A 21,353-nucleotide genomic window follows, 5' to 3' on the forward strand; every position below is an offset into this window, starting at 1 on the left:
TCGAGGATCTCCGCAGAAACAATGACTGATTACACATATAGAATATTCGTGTAGTTTTCAAAAGAAGTTTCGTAAATATTTAAACACTCGAGTTTTCGAAAATTATTGTTACTTCGTTAAAAAAACAATAGTACGACAATACCCTTGCACTCATTTTAAAGCTTAAAGCCTCTACTTTTACATGCCTGTGTTCATCTTCTGTTAAAAAATTTTTTCTCACGTAGTGGGTGGGAAAGTGAACACACGTTTTCTCGCGAAAATCCTTCAAATTGAAAAACATTAAAAGATTTTGTTCAGGATCGAAACTACCTTGGATTTAAAGACTGAAGCTCCCTCTTTCCAACAAGCTTTCCAAAATTCACGTACGATTTCTGTAGACCGTTTTATGAAGTAAAAATGGAGACCAAGTTCGGTGGCACGAAGCACCGATGGCTACTGGCAAATTGATATAGTTTGATAAAATGACTAAAAAAAAACAAATCGTAGATCAAATTTCAAGGTCTCGTTGTAAGAGTAAAAGGAAGAGGAAGCTTCAGTCTTCAAGTCTATGCAAGAGTCAGCGGCGAAACAAATTTTGCGACGTTTCTACGAACAAGTTTGATGACAAAACTTGGAAGAATGTAAGAAAATGATCGAAGAAAACGAGTATCTGAGCGTGCAATAGGTTAATTTCGATTGACCCACGTTGCCGGCAGTAATGTTTGCCCTTGAGCGGCTCGTGTATGGATAATGAGAAACCGGTGATTGGGACTGGCTTATTGGTAATGCCGTCGTGGGGGGTTAATGCGCGGCGGTTCAGACCGCTCGACCTGTCGGTTTTTCGAAGTTGGTTCTGACGAATTCCTCGTTTCTGTTTGCAGTTGACCGAAGTGCCGCCGCCGGAGCCAACGAAGCCTCGTAAGTAAACTTTTCCACGCTTGCATGCTGTCTTTCTGTCACCGGTAATACCCTGTCGAGTGGAAATGCTCGATGGCGCGATCAAAGTCGCGGAATCCCGTTACCCGCTTCAACCCGAACGTAATTCTCTCTCTCTCTCTCTCTCTCTCTCTCTCTCTCTCTCTCTCTCTCTCTCTCTATCTCGCCTCTGGGACGCGTCAGGAACCTATCCCATTATGGACTGACGGTAACGTGCTTGTTAATATTACCAACTTTCTTGTTACGTCTTTAACGAACTACGCACCGCGCGAAAATCCGTCCTGTGATACGTCAGATCGATAGCTTCCAGCTTTCGACTGCTTTGTCCGCTGAGAATCGTCGCTTCTAACGTCGCTTCTAACGTAATATGATAGTCATAAACAGGGACCATAACTGTTACAACCAAAAAGGAAAAAGTCATGGAATAACAAGTATTTCATCGACTAAAATCGTATTGATTAGAAATGAGGATTGTAAGTAACCGAAAATTGTTTCTCTTATTGGTAAATGTTATCGTTTAGAGAAATTCATTTCGATCACTTATAATAGTTATCAATGAGAGAAATTTATTTCGATCGCTCATAACAGTTATCAATGAGAGAAGTTCATTTCGATCGCTCATAACGGTTATTGATGAAGGAAATTTGTAATAGTTGTTATTAAATAGTACAACTTTCAAATGGTAAACAATCAATTATTTGATAAATTTTTTATTCATAAAGTTAATTGCTACAATCATAATTTAATCTGACAAACATGAGTTTTCCGCAAATTTTTTCCTGACAAATTACACCGAAAATAATGTAACTTTCTTCGAATATTCAACTTTTTATTAATGATTTTTATCATAGAAAATTTTAGAAGAACTGTTATTTTTGGTCCCTGGTCATAAATTGTGACTCAAGAAGTCTAATTTAATCCTAGCTGAACGGGAACAGTCTTAACACATCGACTATAATTTAAAACAAATTTCGTTCGTTTGAAATGTTGGCGTACAAATTAATTCATTATTTTCCCTGTCTAACGAATTACATTGTTTAGACAGGAACAGAGAGACTGACATTAATCACAGTAATAAATGAATGCCTCTCTACCAAACCCAACAAAATACTTCGTTCCTCCAAAAATGAATTTTAACTGTTTACTATATCGATAAACAAAAACCACAAAAGAACAAAATACACACAAAACTAAAGAATAGCCTGAAATACAAATCGAACCAAAATAATTAATTAACCGAACGTCAATTCCCGCATTATTCGGATAAACATGCAGAATGCAACAAACCTCGGCATTATTAAGTATCCACCATACTAATCGACCATTGTTGGCCGCAACCAATTCCACTAGAACGGATTAATCCTCATTATCCTAGCAGTAGTAGCAATCGGCAACATTTACTCTATTCCCCCAAGCAGAAAATTCCGAACAATTTCCTCTACGATTACTTCAATTTCAAAAACAATGCACATTCCCTGCCGCCGCTCTCCGACAAACAAAAGGCGAGATTTGAAAAATTGCCCGGTCTCTGGGAACTTGTCTCGACACCTGGAAATAATTCCCTGGAATGGTTACCCACGTGTAAACCCCCTTGGGTATATCCCTGTAACAGAAAATGGCAGTGTACGGCGGTTATCTATTTCCAAGAAAGTTGCAGCGCGTGTTTAACGGGACAAAAGTGCACTCGGCGCAACCGTGGGGGCCTAGTTAACATTTATAGTCCATTACACGGTTAACCTGCGCGCCGATTTTATTGCCTCGGTTATTATTCGCGGGGCGATATTTAGCTGCGCGAGGTAAATGGATTTTTCGGGCCCGCGTCTACGCTCCGTTTTTATCCACTTCGTTTTTACCCGTTTTGTTTGTATTCGGTTCGTTTCCATACACCTTTGCATATGCTACCTTTGTATTTCCTCCCTTTATTTTTTTTATTTGCTTGCTCATACCTTGCACTTTTGTGGAGGAAAAACAGCATACAAAACATATTTTCCTGTGTTGTTCTGAATAAATTCTAGAATTTATTTATTAGTGGTTATAGTTTTAGAAGCAGGTGCGAAGTTTTCCGGGCACCCGCAATTTCCTTTGGAACTTTGATACTTTTGTTGACAAATAGTAAAAATTTGTAGATTTTTTTGTTCCTGGACGATTCCCTTTACATAAAATGTGATATCACTGAATCGATCGTAAAATTCTCCCTTCTCTTCTTTCTTTATCGACTTAAAATTGTTTTTGGCTGAACTTCACCTACGGGATCCAGAAATTTTTCACTTTTTTTCATTTTATCCTGCAGATTTTGACGAGAAAATGCCAAAAATCCGTGTTTCAACGTTAGGAATTCACTGGTTCAAAAGGTATGCGTGTTTAAAGTTCTCGTCAAGATCTACAGGATCTTATTATATGATCCCGAGAAAATTGAAATATTTCTGGGTTCCGCAAGTGAAGTTTAACCTTGCTTTTATATGCCAGTGTGTAAAGTAAAAAAGAATTACGTGTGTTATATTATGCAGTAAAAGATCCCCGAATGCTCTCGACACCTGCAAAAAGCATCCCAAAATCTGTGCAGGTACATCAAATTGTCTCTACGCGAGTATTATCTATCTGAAATGGTTATTGGTCCTGCTCTGCGTTAATAGTTTGCGATCTCCGGGACGGGTCGGTCTCCCAGCGGAATGTTTTCATGAAATTGCGGCGCAGGGATGATTTTGCGCCGGGAACGGGCGTCGCGAAAAACGCGGGGACCCGTTGCGAGCCGCAAAAACCGTGAACGTCGATTCCCGGTCGCGTTTTACAGTCGCTGACCTTTACCATTAAACTCCGCATCCCGGTGTAAATTGTATTTCGCTCGTTGTTCGACTGCCTGCGCGAGCGAGCGAGAAGAAAAAAGAGTTACAGCTGGCGGCGGCGCTTCGTTCAGCGTAAAAATTTTTCATTCTACCGGGTGAGTCGTTGATTCTGTCGTCGGGAAACTCTGTGGCCATTAGTCTTTACTGAAATGTGCTGCATCGATAACAGGAAGAGCAACACTTTTAAAAAATTCGGAAAACTGATTTATACATTTTTGAACCTCGTATGTTCTTTAGAAATTAGTTAATTCTCCCTTGATCTAGAATACCGTGATTTCTCTATATATGTCACCAACACTGACATATATCGAGAGGTCTCGACAGCGTTGCGTATCGTCCAGGAGACATACTCGAGCCGTGTTATGTTTACTCCCTCGAGCTTCGCGGCCCCACACGGGGTATACCCCGCGGTAGTGGGGATAATTCCGCGACGTTTATCATCTAGACCTTGGCGACATATATAGAGAAATCACTGTATTTTCTTTTCATCGAAGAATCCGCCACGTTTCGTTATTACAGTTTCCACTATTCTTGGCACCCGTGTGATCAATTTTTTCATAATTTCTGTTGTTATTATTATTTCATTCTCGTTTCAAAATATTCCATAAATGTGTTTTCGAAGTAGGGCAAAAGTTCCGTATCAAATTTGGCGACTGAAGTGGCTATTTCATAATTTTTAATGAATTATTACGTTGAAGTCGTAATTATTATTCGACATATGAGGATATTTATATTACGTAGTTAGTACAGTTAAAAGTTCATAATCTATACAAAATACCAGAGTTTTACTAAAAATCAGAGGTGTCCTAAGACTTATGAGCGGGAGTGTACGTGGAATTACTCAACAAACTTATTTTTTTAGGTGTATATTATTTAAAAAATGGCTAAAAACTTGGATAGACACATTCTCTAAAGTAATGTTTTCTAAAGTAATGTAAAATACTCACTTGTAGTGCTCCATAAACCTAGTGTTAAAACAGAAGATTGCCATATATACTCGGCGAAATAAACTATGCAAACAGTTATATGAGACAGTGACAGTGAGGATCGCTTCTTAACCGTACCTTAGTGGCTGATATTTTATGCGAAAGGGGTCGAGACTCTTCCAAAATGCAATCCCAAATTGCACTCGCCCGTAATCATCGTAAACGTCTCGTTCCCCGTGAGTAGAAAACGTTGTTAATAATTTGTGGATCAATGTTGCTCGAGCGATGTTTGCCCAAAGAGAGACAGTTTAAATCAGTCGCGAGATTCCTCCCCGAAGATCCCGGCGAGAGTGCAAGCGTAGCATTATCTTGATTTACACTCGCCATTCATTCGTATTATAGTCTTCGCGCAAGTGCGTGAAGTAAACTTGGGAACAACGTGTCACGAAATTATCGAATCTCTTGAATAATTATCGTCTACGCCGCTACGGAACGAGAGACGATAAAAATCCGGAGATTTTTCGAGCGTGTTTTTATTTAGACGGATCGCGCGTTCTGATATTTATGAACGACACCGTGCCGGGGGTCCTTTGATTGATTTATCGTCCTGGAATTAGCGGAATCCTCCGTGTTCGCTGGACAAACGAGTCGGGGTGATCTGTTAATTCCACTCGGTTAACATTGCTATTTTAGTTTTGCGATTTTGTACGCGAGAATTTTGGAAAATAATCATTTCGGAAAGTTTATTATTTACGAAACAGTTTATTACAGTAGAAAATACAGGAGAATATGATTTATAAACATTTATTTGGTTTCTATTCTCGGGTACAGAAAAGTTTGTTACAACTATTTATTATTCGAACATGTTCCAGATGTCAATAAATGAGCCTAATTTTTCAAAATTCTTTAAAAATTATAAAATCACACTGTATATAATAAATAATAGATTCTAGTTTCTCCATTTATCGAATTACGCCACAAAATTTCTCGATGATAACAAAAATCCGCACAATTTGATAAATACACAGAAACTGCATATCCTCGCCGTGGAAACAATGGTAAAATAATTTCTCAGCACTCTCTGGTCATCGAGGACAACTATGACGTGTATGGAACGGTTTTAGTCACTTTTCGACACGTCCAAAAATCCGTGTAACATTTAACAATCCCATCGCTTCGGCCGCAAATCCGTATGAAGCCGCGACAGATATATCAGTTTCCGCGCGTCGCATATTTTTGTTTCTCTCTTTTTTTTTTATACTGAAAAATACAAATATTTGTTCAGCTTCCGGTCGACTCTTCGCGTTTTTGTTTGACGTGGCGGCTATCCACGGCTCTGCCCTCGACTCGCGACTCTCAAATATCTGGGGAAAAACCTGTGGATTCATTGATATTCGAGCGGTCCTAAACGGTCGAGGACGAAGGGATACTGTTTCATGAATTAACCATTCCATGGTCCTCTTTTCCCCTCAACCTATCCGAATACAGATCACTTTGCGATGGCCATTATGGCGCTGCGAGTCGGGAATTCGAATTTCCCGAGAGCAAATTCAAACTTCCCGTTGCGAATTTGAATCTCCCGCGCGCGCCAATTCGAATTTATACGCTCGATCGCGATTTAACACTGATACTGGGTCATTTGTGGGCCTTGGGAATGAATATTCGTTATTAACGTTAAATATACCACCACCAAAATAGCTGGTCAGACGGTGGTGGTCCTCGGCTTTATATATTTTATTTTAGAATTGCAGAAATGGTAGAGTTACTTCCTACAAGAAATTATTCATTCAATATTTTTATTCTAGCACACTCTTCGTACTGTATAAAATCATACGAAATCTGCAAAGTTAGTTAAAATATATAAATTCAACCCCTACCATTTTTGTAAGGCTTAGTTTTAATTTTTTAGCGTGGCGTTTTCTATTTTACGTATAATACTGTTAAACACTTTAAACAAAATCCATTAAGTAGGTATGTGTCTGCGTCAATTGATTAATCGACCAAGACAGGAGTCAAATAGGCGTTGTTTTATCTTTTCTTCAATAATTTGAAAAAGGTGTATGTCAATGTTCTCGAATTACTGGTCAATCTAAGACAGGAGAAAAATCACAATAATTGAAGTTGTACGTCGGTGTTCTTCGATCACTTTAACGTTTCTCCTGTTTCAAATGGTACCGATTCAATTAATTTCCTAAACGTATAAAATGCACAGTCGATTGTTCACTCTCAGTAGCCTAAACGCGTTAAGGGGTTAGAACAGGGTGTTTTCACCCTCGGATCTCGCGTTGATTGACAAAGCGTAAGTAATCCGACAATTAGGGGATCGCGAGGGCCACGGAGACGGAGTTTTACGCGACCGAGGATCTAATCTCCGAATCTCGGAGGTTCCGACCCCCTAATTTAGCTCGCATAGGCCACGGTTGCTCTCCTGGGCCGTTTCCTGCCGAGCCGGAAACACCGGAACGCCCATCCTCGTCCTCTTTATCAGCCCGAAAACGGACTCGAGGAGTCCTCGAGCCGATTAACAGCCCGGGACAGGCCGAGGGAGCACGTTAACCGCTTTGGAATTGCAACGCGCGTGCCCGCCAAACAGGAATGCATCCACCTGTGCCCTCCGCACAGGGAGAGCACGCGTGTAGGCGTTAACGAGCGAGGGCGTGATCGCGTGACCGGCGACCTTTAAGCCGGGACCGGCGACCTCGACGGACCTCGGGGGCGAGGGCGACCGATTTCGCGGCAATTTTATACCGTGACATACTCCAAATGCCTTCAACAACCTCGATTTCACGCCGGGTGCCCCTTCGTCCCTTTTTGAGTCGGGCGATCTTTGGGAATTTCTTTTCGGAAAGTTACGCGATCATGTTTTTCGAATTTTTTGGGTATGTTCCGGCACTGTGGGGGTATCCGATAGAATTTTTGTTGGCGAGATTAGTGCATTCGTTGGGAAGAGCACAATAATTGTTTTGCGGTAGTAGTGCGTGTAAGAGTTGGATGATCTTTGAGAGTTTTTCGGAGGAAAATTACAAGACCGATTCTTTTGAAATTTTTTGAGTAGTACTGTGGAGATAATTGATAAGATTTTTGTTATCGAGAATAGTGCTTTTATTGTGGAGAGAAAAATAGTTAGTTCTTCGGTAGTGGTGTTGTGTGTGTCAATTTTTGAGTTTGCCGAGCTTTGAGAATTTTTTGGGGGAAAACTATAAGATCGATTCTTTCGGAAATTTTTGGATACGTTGTAGCGCTATCGAGATAGTTGATAAGATTTTTGTTGGCGAGAATAGTGCTTTCATTGTGGAGGGAAAAATAGTTAGTTCTTCGGTAGTGGTGTTTCGTCAGTCGATTTTTGAGGCGGGTGATCTTTCGGAATTTTTTGGGGGAAAATTGTTTGACCGATTTTTAATTTCCGCCTAAATAGGAGCTCTGAATTTACGGAAGATTAGAGCGCATAGGGTAGACCGTTGAAACGAGTGGGTTTACAGTTTGATATTAATGTGCCAGTCGTCGACGAGCCCAATAAAACCGGGTCCGATTCGCCTGGTTTTCTCGAACACCTGCCCACAGGCTCGGTGGCACATGGGGGCTAAGGCGAGAGCACATAAGAGCGTAACAAATAACCTTCCACCTTGGTTGCGACGCTTTTCCACCCGCGCACTCGTCTGTCTTTCTCCCCATTCGGTGTCTCTCCTCGCCTCTTCCTCCTTCTGTGTCTCCTCCCTTCGGTTCTCCTTTTTTCTCCCGTGCTCCACCGTCCTCCTCTTTTCGCAATACGCCTGCGAGGACCGGCACCGATCAGACGAGAAGGCAGTTTCCATGGAGACCAAACCAGACTGTGTCTGCATCTCGGTTCGAGCTCCCATCGCCACCCAGAACGCGATACCGATCGCCAGAACGTCGCCCAGGGACCGTGCCTTTGGCTAGCATGAGATACAGCGAGTAGACTGCCTCCGGGATCAATTGTAATTGGTACTTTCGACGACCACCCATGTCCTCCTAGGCCAACCACTATGCGACTGATTCTATCATAAATCTATATCCTAGTAAAGACTAGGTGATAATGGAGAATGCTCGATCCAATATTGCCTATGCTCATTCCTCGAACCTTTCTGAATCTAATGTGCTATGAGTCGTTCCTTCTTTCATTCAGAATTTCAGTATAGAAATTGATTTTTCTCACTTATGCCCGCAGCAATTTCTCAACCGCGATAGTTTCCCAATTTTTTGGTAATTGTTTAATAAATTGGAGAGTGCGGGAGCTGAAATTGTCATGGCTTATTCCTCGCGCCTTCCAGAATCTAATGTGCAATGAACTGTTCCTTGTGTCATTCAGTATTTCGGTATAAAAATGTATTGTTATCGTACATGCGCGGGGTGGGTCGTTGGAGCTGGTTCTTCGGGTTCACTCGAGGGCAAACGGTTATTGATGCGGCAAACTGAAGTGGAAACTTAAGTGACAGTGTGAATAGTAATCTTCGCGGAAGCGACGCGCCGATTGGAGGCAAGTTTCTTCGGGAAACATTCAGCCGGGCTGTGTGTTAAGACGCTCTTTTGGTGTAAACGTCCCTCTTCATGCGCTTTAACCGACGAAGTCAATTGACCGCTCAAGGCTACTGGCCCCACCACTCTGTTTGACTTCTCCCACTATGGTTGCCTCTTATCTTTTCGCGCCACCTGCTCATATAGTTCCTGTTAGGCGGCGTGAATGTCCCCGTTTTGCTTACGATATTTCGAACAACTGCAAATATGTCCTTGGGCTCATGCAATTACGAACAATACCAAACAGTTTCCCCAAAAAATCATTTAAGAAATAACCCGACTCCCTTTCATGCACATGCGTAATATTTCACCAGTGAACATAAGAAAGGAAGCAATCTCTCACGGTAGAAAATCAGCATGTAACAATTACTGCAATTTAAATTAGGAATTAATGCGAAATTAACATTGAGTGAATTATGCTCTCACACAATGGGAACTTGGAAAATAGTCCAAGTTACTCTATCATTGAAAAATCTGTATGAGCGATAGCTCCCTACTAAATATAAGGAGAGCAATAAATGTCACAGTAGAAAATTTAGAACGCAACGATTACTGCAATTTGAATTAAGAATTAATTATCGAGTGAATTATTTCCTCAAACAATGGAGACTTGAAAAGCAATTCGAGTTACACCTTCGTTGAAAGATCCTTGTGAACGATAATTCACAACCAAACGCGTGTAATGAAATAAATCTCACAGAAGAGAATTAGAATGCAGCGATTACCGCAATTTAAATTAAGAATTGATGTGAAATTCAGATTGAATATGAGTGAATTATTTACCCAGACAATGCAGTCGCTGAGAGACGTTCGCACTTTCACGTTGATAAGCAATGGTAATGTTCGCATTTGCATGCAGAAAATGTTGTAAACGTTCCACACAACAGTAAAGACGATTTATGCAGGCTTTCGAACAATTAAAAACGTCAAAACACTGTTGCATTATAATGCACACAACTCTCCAGATTCGTAGATCAAGGACTTCTATCCACGTCCGCAAGGACGTTTCTTCCAACAATGCTTTCGATAATGTAAATGCGAAGCGATAAACTTGTTAATGGATGTAAATAAATTCTTACAAAATCAACACTTATCGTTACAATCATGTTGTCTGTGCCTATGGTAGGCTGCCATTTGTTCACATTCAGGACTGATAGTACAGGCGATGCTGTTGGGAACACAGAGGCAAGAAAAATTTTATTGGAAGTGTACCTCCAATTAATTTAAACTATTATTCCAGTCGCTATTCTCGCAATCAAAAAAAGTATGCTCATACTCTCCGAAGATTAACAAACACATCCACAAAGTTTCAAATGACAATGCTTACGAGTTTAATTTTAAAAAATGCCCAATGTCGCCGTTTGATTGCCAAGACCAGGACCACAAAAATTCGTTTCCAGGCGGAACTTCCACTAATTTAAATAATTATTTTCGTCACTGTTTTTGCAGTGAAAAAAATATGCTCATTCTCTTCGAAGAGTGACAAACATACCCACAGAATTTCAAATGGCTACGCTTACTGGTTCCGTTTCAAAAAATTGTCAGCTGCGACTCAGCTCTCAATGTCGCCGTTTGATTGCCAAGACCAGGACCACAAAAATTCGTTTCCAGGCGGAACTTCCACTAATTTAAATAATTATTTTCGTCACTGTTTTTGCAGTGAAAAAAATATGCTCATTCTCTTCGAAGAGTGACAAACATACCCACAGAATTTCAAATGGCTACGCTTACTGGTTCCGTTTCAAAAAATTGTCAGCTGCGACTCAGCTCTCAATGTCGCCGTTTGATTGCGAAGATCAGGACCACAAAAATTCGTTTCCAGGCGGAACTTCCACTAATTTAAATAATTATTTTCGTCACTGTTTTTGCAGTGAAAAAAATATGCTCATTCTCTTCGAAAAGTGACAAACATACCCACAGAATTTCAAATGGCTACACTTACTGGTTCCGTTTCAAAAAATTGTCAGCTGCGACAATCGTTGCAAGTTTCTAATCGGGGATCAATACATCCTCGAAGGTATCGAGGTGCAAGCAGGAGCAGCGAGCCGAAAGAGAAAGGCAGACAGAATCGTAAAGAGAAAGAGAGAGAGAGAGAGAGAGAGAGAGAGAGAGAGAGAGAGAGAGAGAGAGAAAGAAAGAGAGAGGCGCCTCGACGAACAAGAACAGAAGTCCTCGATCAACGATATTAATTTATCGGCCTCGTTTGTTCTCGTCGCGAGCCAGGAGCGACAAGACGGGCTGAGCGATTGAATATTAAGTGGCGGGACTCTCTGTCTGCTCCTCGGCGAAGTTCGCCCAGGGGACTTCCTGCGAACTAGAAAACGAGGCTGAGAGCTGCGAGATAGTACTAGAAGAGGACGAAACATCTGCCAGACCGGGACGAAGGAGATGTACGAAGCTGGAAAACCGGGGTGTAAAGGGGAAAGCAAACCGTGAGAAACAGAGACGAAGATAGAGGAAGAGGAAGGACGAAGAGAGGGGAACCAGAGAGTTCGAGATAGTAGGAGGAACGACGCTGAAGAGGGGCGAGTGCGGGCGGCTGCCGGCGGCGATTTCAATAATTAATGTCACGGGAATTGCTGCGCACCGGCGATGGTAAAGGCGGAGAGCTACTACCGCAAACTTGAAATTCCCTGTCGCGGTATTCAAGGCAGATCGGTCCATGGATAATTACTGCGATTATCCGGCGGACAAGCCGGCGAAGTCCCCGCGAGTTTATCGGGCCAATCCGAATGAAAACTTCGCGGAGGAGTTGAACCTCTACTTCTTCTTCTTCTTCTTCTTCTTCTTCTTCTTCTTCTTCGGGCGCTCAAGCTGGTCCCGATGAATTTCTTCCGCGGGAAACTTACCGTCCGTCTCGGGTTTCCTGCCGGAAATGTTGCAGGTTTGATCTGTTTGCACCTTTCGAATCAGTGTGTCTTCGATTACGAGTGCTGTTTTTGAAATAATATTGTTATTGATAAGCTCAAGCTCGAGGGAGCTACATACATATTTTTGAACGGTTGAGAAATGAAAGATTTTCAACCAGTCTTTTGGTACATGAAATTGTGATTCCTTGGAAAATGTATGTGTACATCTTGTAACGTGATGTTTGAGTAGTGTTTGCTGAAAATTTGAGCTAGATGTCTGAAACTAGAAGAACGTGGCAGTGATTTCTGCAGGACACTTTCATGGAGGACCTTATCGCTTGATTGCGTTAATTTCTATATTTATATTATATTCTTTCTAGGCTGATTAATTTACCTATAAATGTTCAAATTCGTACGTTTATTAATTTCGTTTTAAAAAATTCTTAAATATCGTGCCTCTTCACGATCGGAAAAATCGAGTACAGAAGACTTCATTGTCAAGTGTAACTTCTACTAATTTAAGCAATAATTTCCATCATTATTCCCGCAATGAAACAGATTTGTTTATATCCTTTAAAAATTGACAGACAGACCCACAAAGTTTCGAATTAATATGTTCGCTAGTTACGTCTTAAAAACTCCTCGAACCCGATGTCTCTTAACTGCGAACATCAGAAACATAAAAATTCATTTCCAAGTGGAACTTCAGCTAATTTAAATAGTAATTGCCGCAACAATTTCCATATGAGAAAAATATTCTCATCCACTCCGAGGTCTGCCGAATCGAACCACAAAGTTTCAAATTAATACATCCACCGGCGGCATTGAAAAAAATTCTGAAACGCATCGCTGTCATCGCACGGTGTCCCTTAATTACGGTGAAAGGGTTTATCGGATTGCAAAGACGCTGCGGGGCTGTCGTGACGCGTTTCAATTTGTAGAAGCTGCTCGGGACCCGGCATAATCGTCCAGTTTTCATGCCGGTAAAGCTGGTTTCAGCGTTCGCGATATTAAGCAGCCTTCACATGGTTAGATTAGGATCGGGAGAGAGCCGCGCCGCGGGCGGTGTTCTCCGCGATCGCCGTGGAACACGCGACCGGACGCGGAATAAAATAATTAGCCGCACTCCGCGTAACTAAGGGCGCTCTCGGAATTAATGCGCCGACAAGGGATTAAATGGGAACGCGCGCCGCCTAATCTCCGGCGTGGATCGCAATAGTAATCGTCGCGCCCGCGCCCGCTCTCGCGCGCAGGAGAACTTCTTCCGGGGGTGAATTTCGCGGCGGGGGTGGCTCTCGCGAGAAGACGTAAATCTTCGTGCGTACAAGCCCGAGCAAAGGTCAGACCTGGAAACGACGAAACTTTTGCCCTTTCGATTACTATGGCACGCCTGACTCCTGCTCAGAGTCCTTCGTGACCTGCGAGGAAACTTCTGCGAGGCATAAAATTACTTTCTGCGAGGGCGGTTTCGCTATACAAAATGTAGGATTCAGGTTTGTGTGGGCATATCAATTCTTGTCTATTATGATTCAATAATTTATTTTATTCGTTATGGACAACGCGAACCAGCCTATTTTAGAGCCGAGTGGCTTCTCGAGTAATCTTTTCATTTTTGAATAAGGATCTGTCGAATTTTATTATTCGTCCTTGTCTGGATTAATTTGGATAAAATTTTGCAGGGACATTCTTGAGACTATTGTCTAGTCCTCGACGAAGTGGATTTTTGATCAATAAATTTTTCTTTGTTTTACGACAGCAAAAAGCTGAACAGGAGCCGAGATCTAGTAGCCTAAAGATTTTTATTTCGTGTATAAAGATCCGCTGTCTGCTTATCGCAAATCCTGACATCTCAGTTTTGTATTGCACTGATTAAATCGGTATGGTTGCACGGAATTTTTATGGCAGCAGACCGACCTGCCACTCGACGCGATAAAGTCTGTATTCTCGTTTCGCAAGACCTGAACAGAATTGAAACGGAAGCAGCGGTGAAAAAAAAACGAAGGTGGAAGGAAGTCTGCGAAGTATCAACCTCCGACGCGACTTTATCTTGAAGCTCCGAGCACGCGATTACGATCCATCCCGCAATTAAAACGCGATGGGTAAAAGGAAGCATTATCGCGCGTCGTCGCGGCGAGAGCGAGGGACGAGAGGATTACCGCGAACCAGCGTTTAACTTTGCGTATTCAGAGGATCATAATTCCGGCTGCGAAAAGTCTCGCTTAAATATCGGATTAATTGGACACGGTCAGAAGGTCGAGGCCTCGCTGATATCCGCTTGTCTTCTCTGTCTTTATGTGGATTTGATGGATGCATAAAATTAAATACCATTAGACTGCTGTTGGAATTAACAAGGGTTATTAAACCATTCAACCTTGAAGAATTTGATGAAGCTCGTAGATCTTTATGCAGAATAAAACTTTTGTACGTCCCCTGCAACAAGCATGGATAAAAATGAAACTTGAGGTGGATTTGTTAGAAATATAAGATTAAACACCATTAGACTGCTGTTGAAATTAACAAGGGTTATTAAACCATTCAACCTTGAAGAATTTGATGAAGCTCGTAGATCTTTATGCAGAATAAAACTTTTGTACGTCCCCTGCAACAAGCATGGATAAAAATGAAACTTGAGGTGGATTTGTTAGAAATATAAGATTAAATACCGTTAGATTGCCGTTGGAATTAACAAGGGTTATTAAACCATTCAACCTTGAAGAATTTGATGAAGCTTGTAGATCTTTATGCAGAATAAAAATTGTATGCATCCATTGCAACATGTAGGATTACAATAGAGTTTCTTTGTGTGGATTTAATGATTTTTAATGGTTGGAAACGCTGTATTGTCTTGAATTCTTTTAATCGGTCTACCGTTGTACTATTCATGAAATTATGTGCGAACAATTTCGAACTCGATCAAATATTCGACACACATTTTATTCAGCGATTATCGTTTATATTCATGAAGTAGAAATAAGCCTCAAACGCGTGCAACTCTGTGTCATACATTTTGAAAGGTGTTTTTATAATATATAAATCTTTTAATGGACTGTTAGATAAGAGTGATTTCAGCGTTGAAAAAATTAATAAAAATACCTTTTATACTTTGCACTTCTTCTCTACGATCAATGGTTTCATCGATGAACTACCAAATATGATTTACAACTTCAATCTGAAGATCTATTTTCACCTCTTCCGATCGTCAATAATTATTTTTAAAACGGAAATAAATGTGTTTCTTTAAATTGTATTTAATATTATATTTCAATTTTATCCAAATGGAGGAGAATAATTGTGTACTGTGTATTCGCTGTTCTAAAGATCCACGATTGCTCAGATAAAATAGTCTTCATTTAGAAAAATCGTCAACATTTTTCCCAGAAAATCGTGCTAAATCATTTTCTGTGCGCGCCAAAAAATCATGCTAAAAGTTTCCTGTACAAACTACCTCTTAATTCGTACATTTTAGAGCTCGCATAAATTGCACGGACGCCACACTTTTCACGGGTCGACACACTTGTTGCCAGTCGATTCTTGGGATCGGGACAAAAAGCATTGCGGATTCGCGGTTTTATCTAATCGATAATCACGGGAATTATGATCGCCGGTAACGGCCGCGGTAAAAATTCCGCTCTCGTCGAGAAATCGCGTTTAGATAGACATTTTACGAGTCCCTCCGCTGCAGAAGTCTCTCTCTCTCTCACTCTCTCTCGCGCGCGCGTTTACGATCGCATACGATCTCGAAGAGACCGGTGTTGCAACAAGCCGCGATAAAAAGCTGCGTGCAGGTTCGAGCCATTGCTAATGCAGATGGACACCTAACGGCTGGCCTTTCGAACGACTGCAGTTTCTGCCTGGGGAGCTATTCCGCGATCGGAGACGCGTTAACGATCACCTGTTCCTTCGATTTTATTAACCCTGAGTAACTAAGCTGTCCGTCAGGTACGTTTTTGTCTGGGAGATCGGCATGATGCTGCGCCAAATTGTGATCTGCACTTTAACGCACATCTGGGAAGCGCTGGACTGATTATTCATGAAAATATGGGGGAAAATTGACTCAGTCAATTTTTTGAAAATTTTTATCGCAGTAGATATATACATATCCCAAACACTAGATTTGTTGAATATTCTCCATAAACGTATCTTTACAATCTGAATAATTGTGACTGAATATTAAACTTACTAAATTACCAATTTCTTATTTTGGCAATTACTGAAATATATTTTCCTCCGTTAAAGCATCTCTGAAATTGAGAAGTTTCACTCGCCCTGTTAAAAATGACAATATTGAATGTATTTAGATTTTCCGTGAATGCGTTTTCATGATTTCAGTAATTGTCAAATTAAAAATCGGTCACGGTAACTGTAATATTAATTTACGATTAGTGAAATTGTAAAAGTGCATTTACGGAGAATTTAATTTGGTTTGTAAGCGAAGTATTTGATTAGAAAGAGCTAAGTAAGGTTGGCAAATATTAATTTATGATTATTGAAATTGTAAAAGTGCGTGTATGGAGAATTTAATTTAACTCTAACTGAGATTAAAAGGTTCTATAATATATTTGGATTTATCAATTGAAACATTTGATTCGAAAGGACGAAGAGAATTGTTTCTGCTCTTAGGTATAATTGTGCGTGGATATTCTCTTGTCGGCAAACAATCGGCTTTATCGATCGTATCGATCGTGTTCGAGTGGAAACAGAGGTGCATTATGATTCTACCGCTGCCAGACGGAAATCATGTTTCCGATGAATTCTGCTGCAGCATGCTTATTGGATTTTGCGTCTTCTTGAAGTCGACAGTTTCTCCGTTGACTGGAGGTGAAGTGGATTGTGTGTAGGTAAAATATGATTGATCAAAATTGTCACCGTGTGCAAAGAATTTTTTTCATCCGTTCCCAGGAAGATGAAGGATTTTTTGATTGAATTATATCGACGACGTATACAGAAAGTATGCACTTATTTATTCGTTATAGGCGTAGGTGTTTACTGATTACTGGAGAATGAACATTCTCAAAAATTGTATAAATATTCAAACACTTTCGCTGCATCGCATACAAAGTGTGCAATTATGCATCCTTATGCAAATATCCCATCCCATAAATTGGATCCCACGAATTAGAAGAAGAAACATTTGTTTCGTCGACAAAGTGATTTGCTAAATTAATGTTAACACGAGGGGATCCTCATTAGTCCTTGTTGAACCAATTATTTCATTATACTTTTCTCGCCTGTGTCTCACATAAATGCATACGGAATAATGAGAGGGAGAGGTAGGCCGGGATCATTGTCGAATAGGCTGTGGATCTTTTTGAAAAATTAAGATCGTTTGCATTGATTGCAAAATACGGGAGCCAAATCAAAATTAGCAGCATCTATTGCGAGAAACAGGAACCGAATAAAAATGGTTTGCAACAGTTTGCAAGAAATGAGAACCAAATACAAATCAGCTGCACCAATTGCAAGACACCGGAGCCAAATAAACATTTATTTCTGTAGGTACTTAAAAATTTTAATAAGTGCGCAATATGTATATCGATGTTCTTAACACTAAATCTATCATCGCCGGTCAATATGACCGGTTCCAAAGTTTTTAATTTACAATTACTAAGATTACAAAGATGCTTTCGTGGGAAATGATTAAATAAATATATTTAGTAGATCATATACTATAATACGAACCGCACAAAATCCAAATAAATTCAATCTCGTAATTTTTACAAGACAAGGATTTTTTTCCATCCACGTACCTACAGTCGTAAATGCGTAAAGTTTGCAGTTTATTGATCAAGAGCTGAGCTTAGAGCTCATTCCGAGTGATGTACAATTCCGATGAGCACATCAAGGAATTTTAGACTAACATTTAACACAACGTAAAATATTACAACATTCGGCAGATTCTGTTTGCAATTTTCATCACGCGATTTCTGTGATTCTACATCGAACGCAAAGCCAGCTCTGGCGAACCCGAAAGTCTATAGATCACGGTTCGACTCGAAAAGTAAATTCATTGGCGGAAAATACAGTCTGGGGTCGAGTGTGCACTTTGACATTTGCCCGAATCGATACCTGTTGAGCTGCGTTCGGCAGTGGAGGACACGCGTGCAGCTGCTATTATTGCGAGGCTCCTGGTGTCTACACGTGTTTCTTGTGCGCGTGCGCGTGCGCGTGCGTGTGTGCACGTTGCATCGAGAACCAGTGTACAGGTGTGTCGATGTGCGTGTATCATTATGTCAGACCATGAACGTACAGGGTGTCAAGGAAATGGGTGTTCATACTTTAATTGAGGAATACTCTGTGCGTCGAGATAGGATCCATCAATTTTTTTTTAAATAGAACTGGTGAAAATATGAATATGAAACTTTCAGACTAGATTTGCCAATCATCAAGAAATACAAACATATTTTTTCTCTTTTCAAAATAGTGCCGGAAATAATTGTTTAAATTAGTGATAGTTACAGTTGGATGCGAACTGTTACGTTCCTGGTGTTTTCTTTGTTCCTGGCAACAGCTTAGTGTTGGAGAATTTTTTAAAACAAAACGAGCAAACATACGAATTTGAAACTTTCTCGGTATATTCACCGGTCTTCGAAGAATGTGAACATATTTTTTTCGATACAAAAATCATAATAATTATTTAAATTAGTCAAAGGTACACCTCGAACCAAATTTATGTTTCTTTATGCTCGTAGTGAGCAACAGCATGAACTTGGACAATTTTTTAAAACGAAGCTAGTAAACCTATTGATTTGACACTTTGTGGCTAACTTCTTCAATCTTCGAAGAATACAAACACATTTTTGTCGGTACAAAAGTCACGACGCAAACAATTATTTAAATTAGTTAAAGCCACACTTCATACCGAACACTTGTTACCTCGATGTTAAAAGTTAGGCTCCCTGACACTTGGTACACACGCGACATTCCCGTCAGAACGACGATCGATATAGAGGTTTTTGCCGATCGCGGCCACGCTAATCCGAATAGCAATTACGCCTGAGGGACGTCGACGAGCCGAGCGGAGCCGGGCAGAGCCGGGCAGAGCCGAGCAGAGCCGAGCAGAGCCGACGCAGTCTCTGAATATGCTCTCTGAAATATGCTGGCATAATTAAGCGAATTATCGGATCGACGCGACGATTGTCGCGCGGACGACACGCGCGAGTCGCGTTTCGATTTCAATTAATTCGGGGATCAGTTTTATTGCCGGGTCCGCGATCTCTCTCTCTCTCTCTCTCTCTCTCCCTCTCTCGAGGCACCGCAACGCCCCTCCCCACCTGATTTATTTGCCACGCCGGCTCGATAAAACAATCGCAATTATCCAGTTAATCGCGATTTTGATGCTTCTTATTTGCTCGGGGGTTGCCTGCACCCTCTCGCCGCGAGGGAGGGCTCTAATGGACCAAGCATGAGTGGTGGTTAATCATCTTCTCTTTTGCCTGAAGATTCGTTATACGTAATAGGATTTTGCATGTGTGGTTGGATCCGTTAGTAAAATCTCAGTTGTATAGATTCATAACTGTGGTGCTCTCGTAATTTTTACAGTATTTTTCACATTGCCACCGTTAAGTTTCTCGTACCAGAAATGACCAGCTTTCCAATTAAAATGAAACAGCAACATAGAAATAAATTTCTCCGAAAAAGCTGCAAATTATACGAGCCCACTGTGGCAAATTAAAGAAGCAGACTTTCACGAAATTCTGCAATTTTCCGCCGATAGTACAGCCTCAATTTTTCCCCGCGATCTGCAAAGGCGTGCGGAACCGTCTGTTTCAGAACGATCGTTTCGGAATCGCTGTCGAGCAAGCCCTAAGCGTCGCGAGCATTGTCGGAGGCCGTAGCCGACGCGTTCACACGTCGCAGGGGTCGTACACGTGCTGAGCCAAATTAAATATTGAATATCGAGACCCCTCCCACGACGAGTCGCCTCTCCCGTGTACCCTATCGAGCGGAGTTGACCTACTTGTCCAATTATACTACACAGGGCTACCCCCGCGAAGTCGTTGAATCACGACTTTAGATGGAACCGGTGGATAGAGGATGCACACGCGCGCGTGCAACACACCACCCTCCCGCCCCCGGACCTTGGTTTATCCCCGATCCCGATCGCACCGACGCCGAATCCTGCTTAATTCCGGGCGTGGCCCCTTCGTTAACCCCTTTGCAATTTAATGAGCCGGGATTACCTGCTCGGCAGGTGTCCGTACGCCGCGAATCTGGGTTAGAACGATTCCTAACGTGCCGTCGACCGGCAAACGATTTTCCGGCGAGTCCGGAGACCGGCATCGACTTTTCATCGTTTTCGTGGTGCTTACTTTGTTGGACATTTTTTTTTAGCATTTCCTTGCGCTGCTGGTTTGATGCGTTTAATCACGACGAAATTAACCCTTTGCACTCGAAGCTATCTTAACTCCAAAACGAAACATTTCTTCCGACCAGGAATATTTCCCCTCCATATATATATTTTTCATGTTATAATGTAAAAAATATTTTGAATAGTGATACAGCAATTTTTAGTGACGCCATACAGTCGTCATTCGAGTGCTAACGGTTAAATCGACAAAACTTTGTAATAGAACACGTTTTGTTTTTAGGAAGAGAAAATTAGGAAGACGGATACAAGTTTCTAAAATTATTCAGCGAATCTCGTGTTGCATATTTTGCTAGACAATTTTTTCGCGAATTTATTTCGAAACGTTTCATGAAAGGAGAACACGACGAAACTTACAGTGGAACATTGCAGTGTCAAAATACTCTTGGACGTGTTTTAGCAATTTCAGAAAATGTCTTTCGAAAATGTGAAATTGCAAAAAGATCTACAAAGACTGTGACAAAGTAAGGTTAATGGATCGACAGCGTTTTTGCGGAGAAGCGGTCAGAAATTGGAATGCATCCTTGCGGCGCGCTCCGAGCATGTTTTAAAGCTTGAATCGAGCCTAACGAGTGCACAGCGGAGAATTTATGGTTAGAATGGACAACGGTGGATCGGTTCGTGCCGGACATTTTTATCGGGCACGCGTTTCCCGCGCGTGGCAAGCCGCCAGATTTATCGGATCGATCCGACGAGCCCAGCGCGCTAATGGCTATCGCTACGCTCGTAATCGATTTGATAAGCATCGAATATCAAGTAATGGCTATTATGTACTCGACGATGCGCTAAAATGGACGAATTTAACTGATCCACTCCGCGAGGGTGGCTAAAGGGACAGAGAAAAAGAGAGGGAGAGAGGGAGACGGTAATCTCGACGCGAAGGGTAGTGCATATTCAATATTTGCGGTTCGATTCTGAAGTG

The 21,353-nt window shown here is 41.3% G+C and overlaps 1 protein-coding gene across 4 annotated transcripts in view; it reads left to right on the forward strand.

Moving 5' to 3' along the window:
• The window catches only part of Lilli (AF4/FMR2 family member lilliputian), a 335,845-nt gene that overhangs the window by 245,338 nt on the left and 69,154 nt on the right, over positions 1 to 21,353 (forward strand). For all 4 annotated transcript variants that reach the window (XM_076785359.1, XM_076785360.1, XM_076785361.1 and 1 more), the window contains one exon: positions 861 to 897. In XM_076785359.1, the coding sequence (XP_076641474.1) occupies positions 861 to 897 (37 nt within the window). The remainder of the gene's footprint in view (positions 1 to 860; positions 898 to 21,353) is intronic.

The sequence above is a fragment of the Halictus rubicundus genome, chromosome 3 (genome assembly GCF_050948215.1).
Source record: "Halictus rubicundus isolate RS-2024b chromosome 3, iyHalRubi1_principal, whole genome shotgun sequence".
Classification (NCBI taxonomy): Eukaryota; Metazoa; Arthropoda; class Insecta; order Hymenoptera; family Halictidae; genus Halictus; species Halictus rubicundus.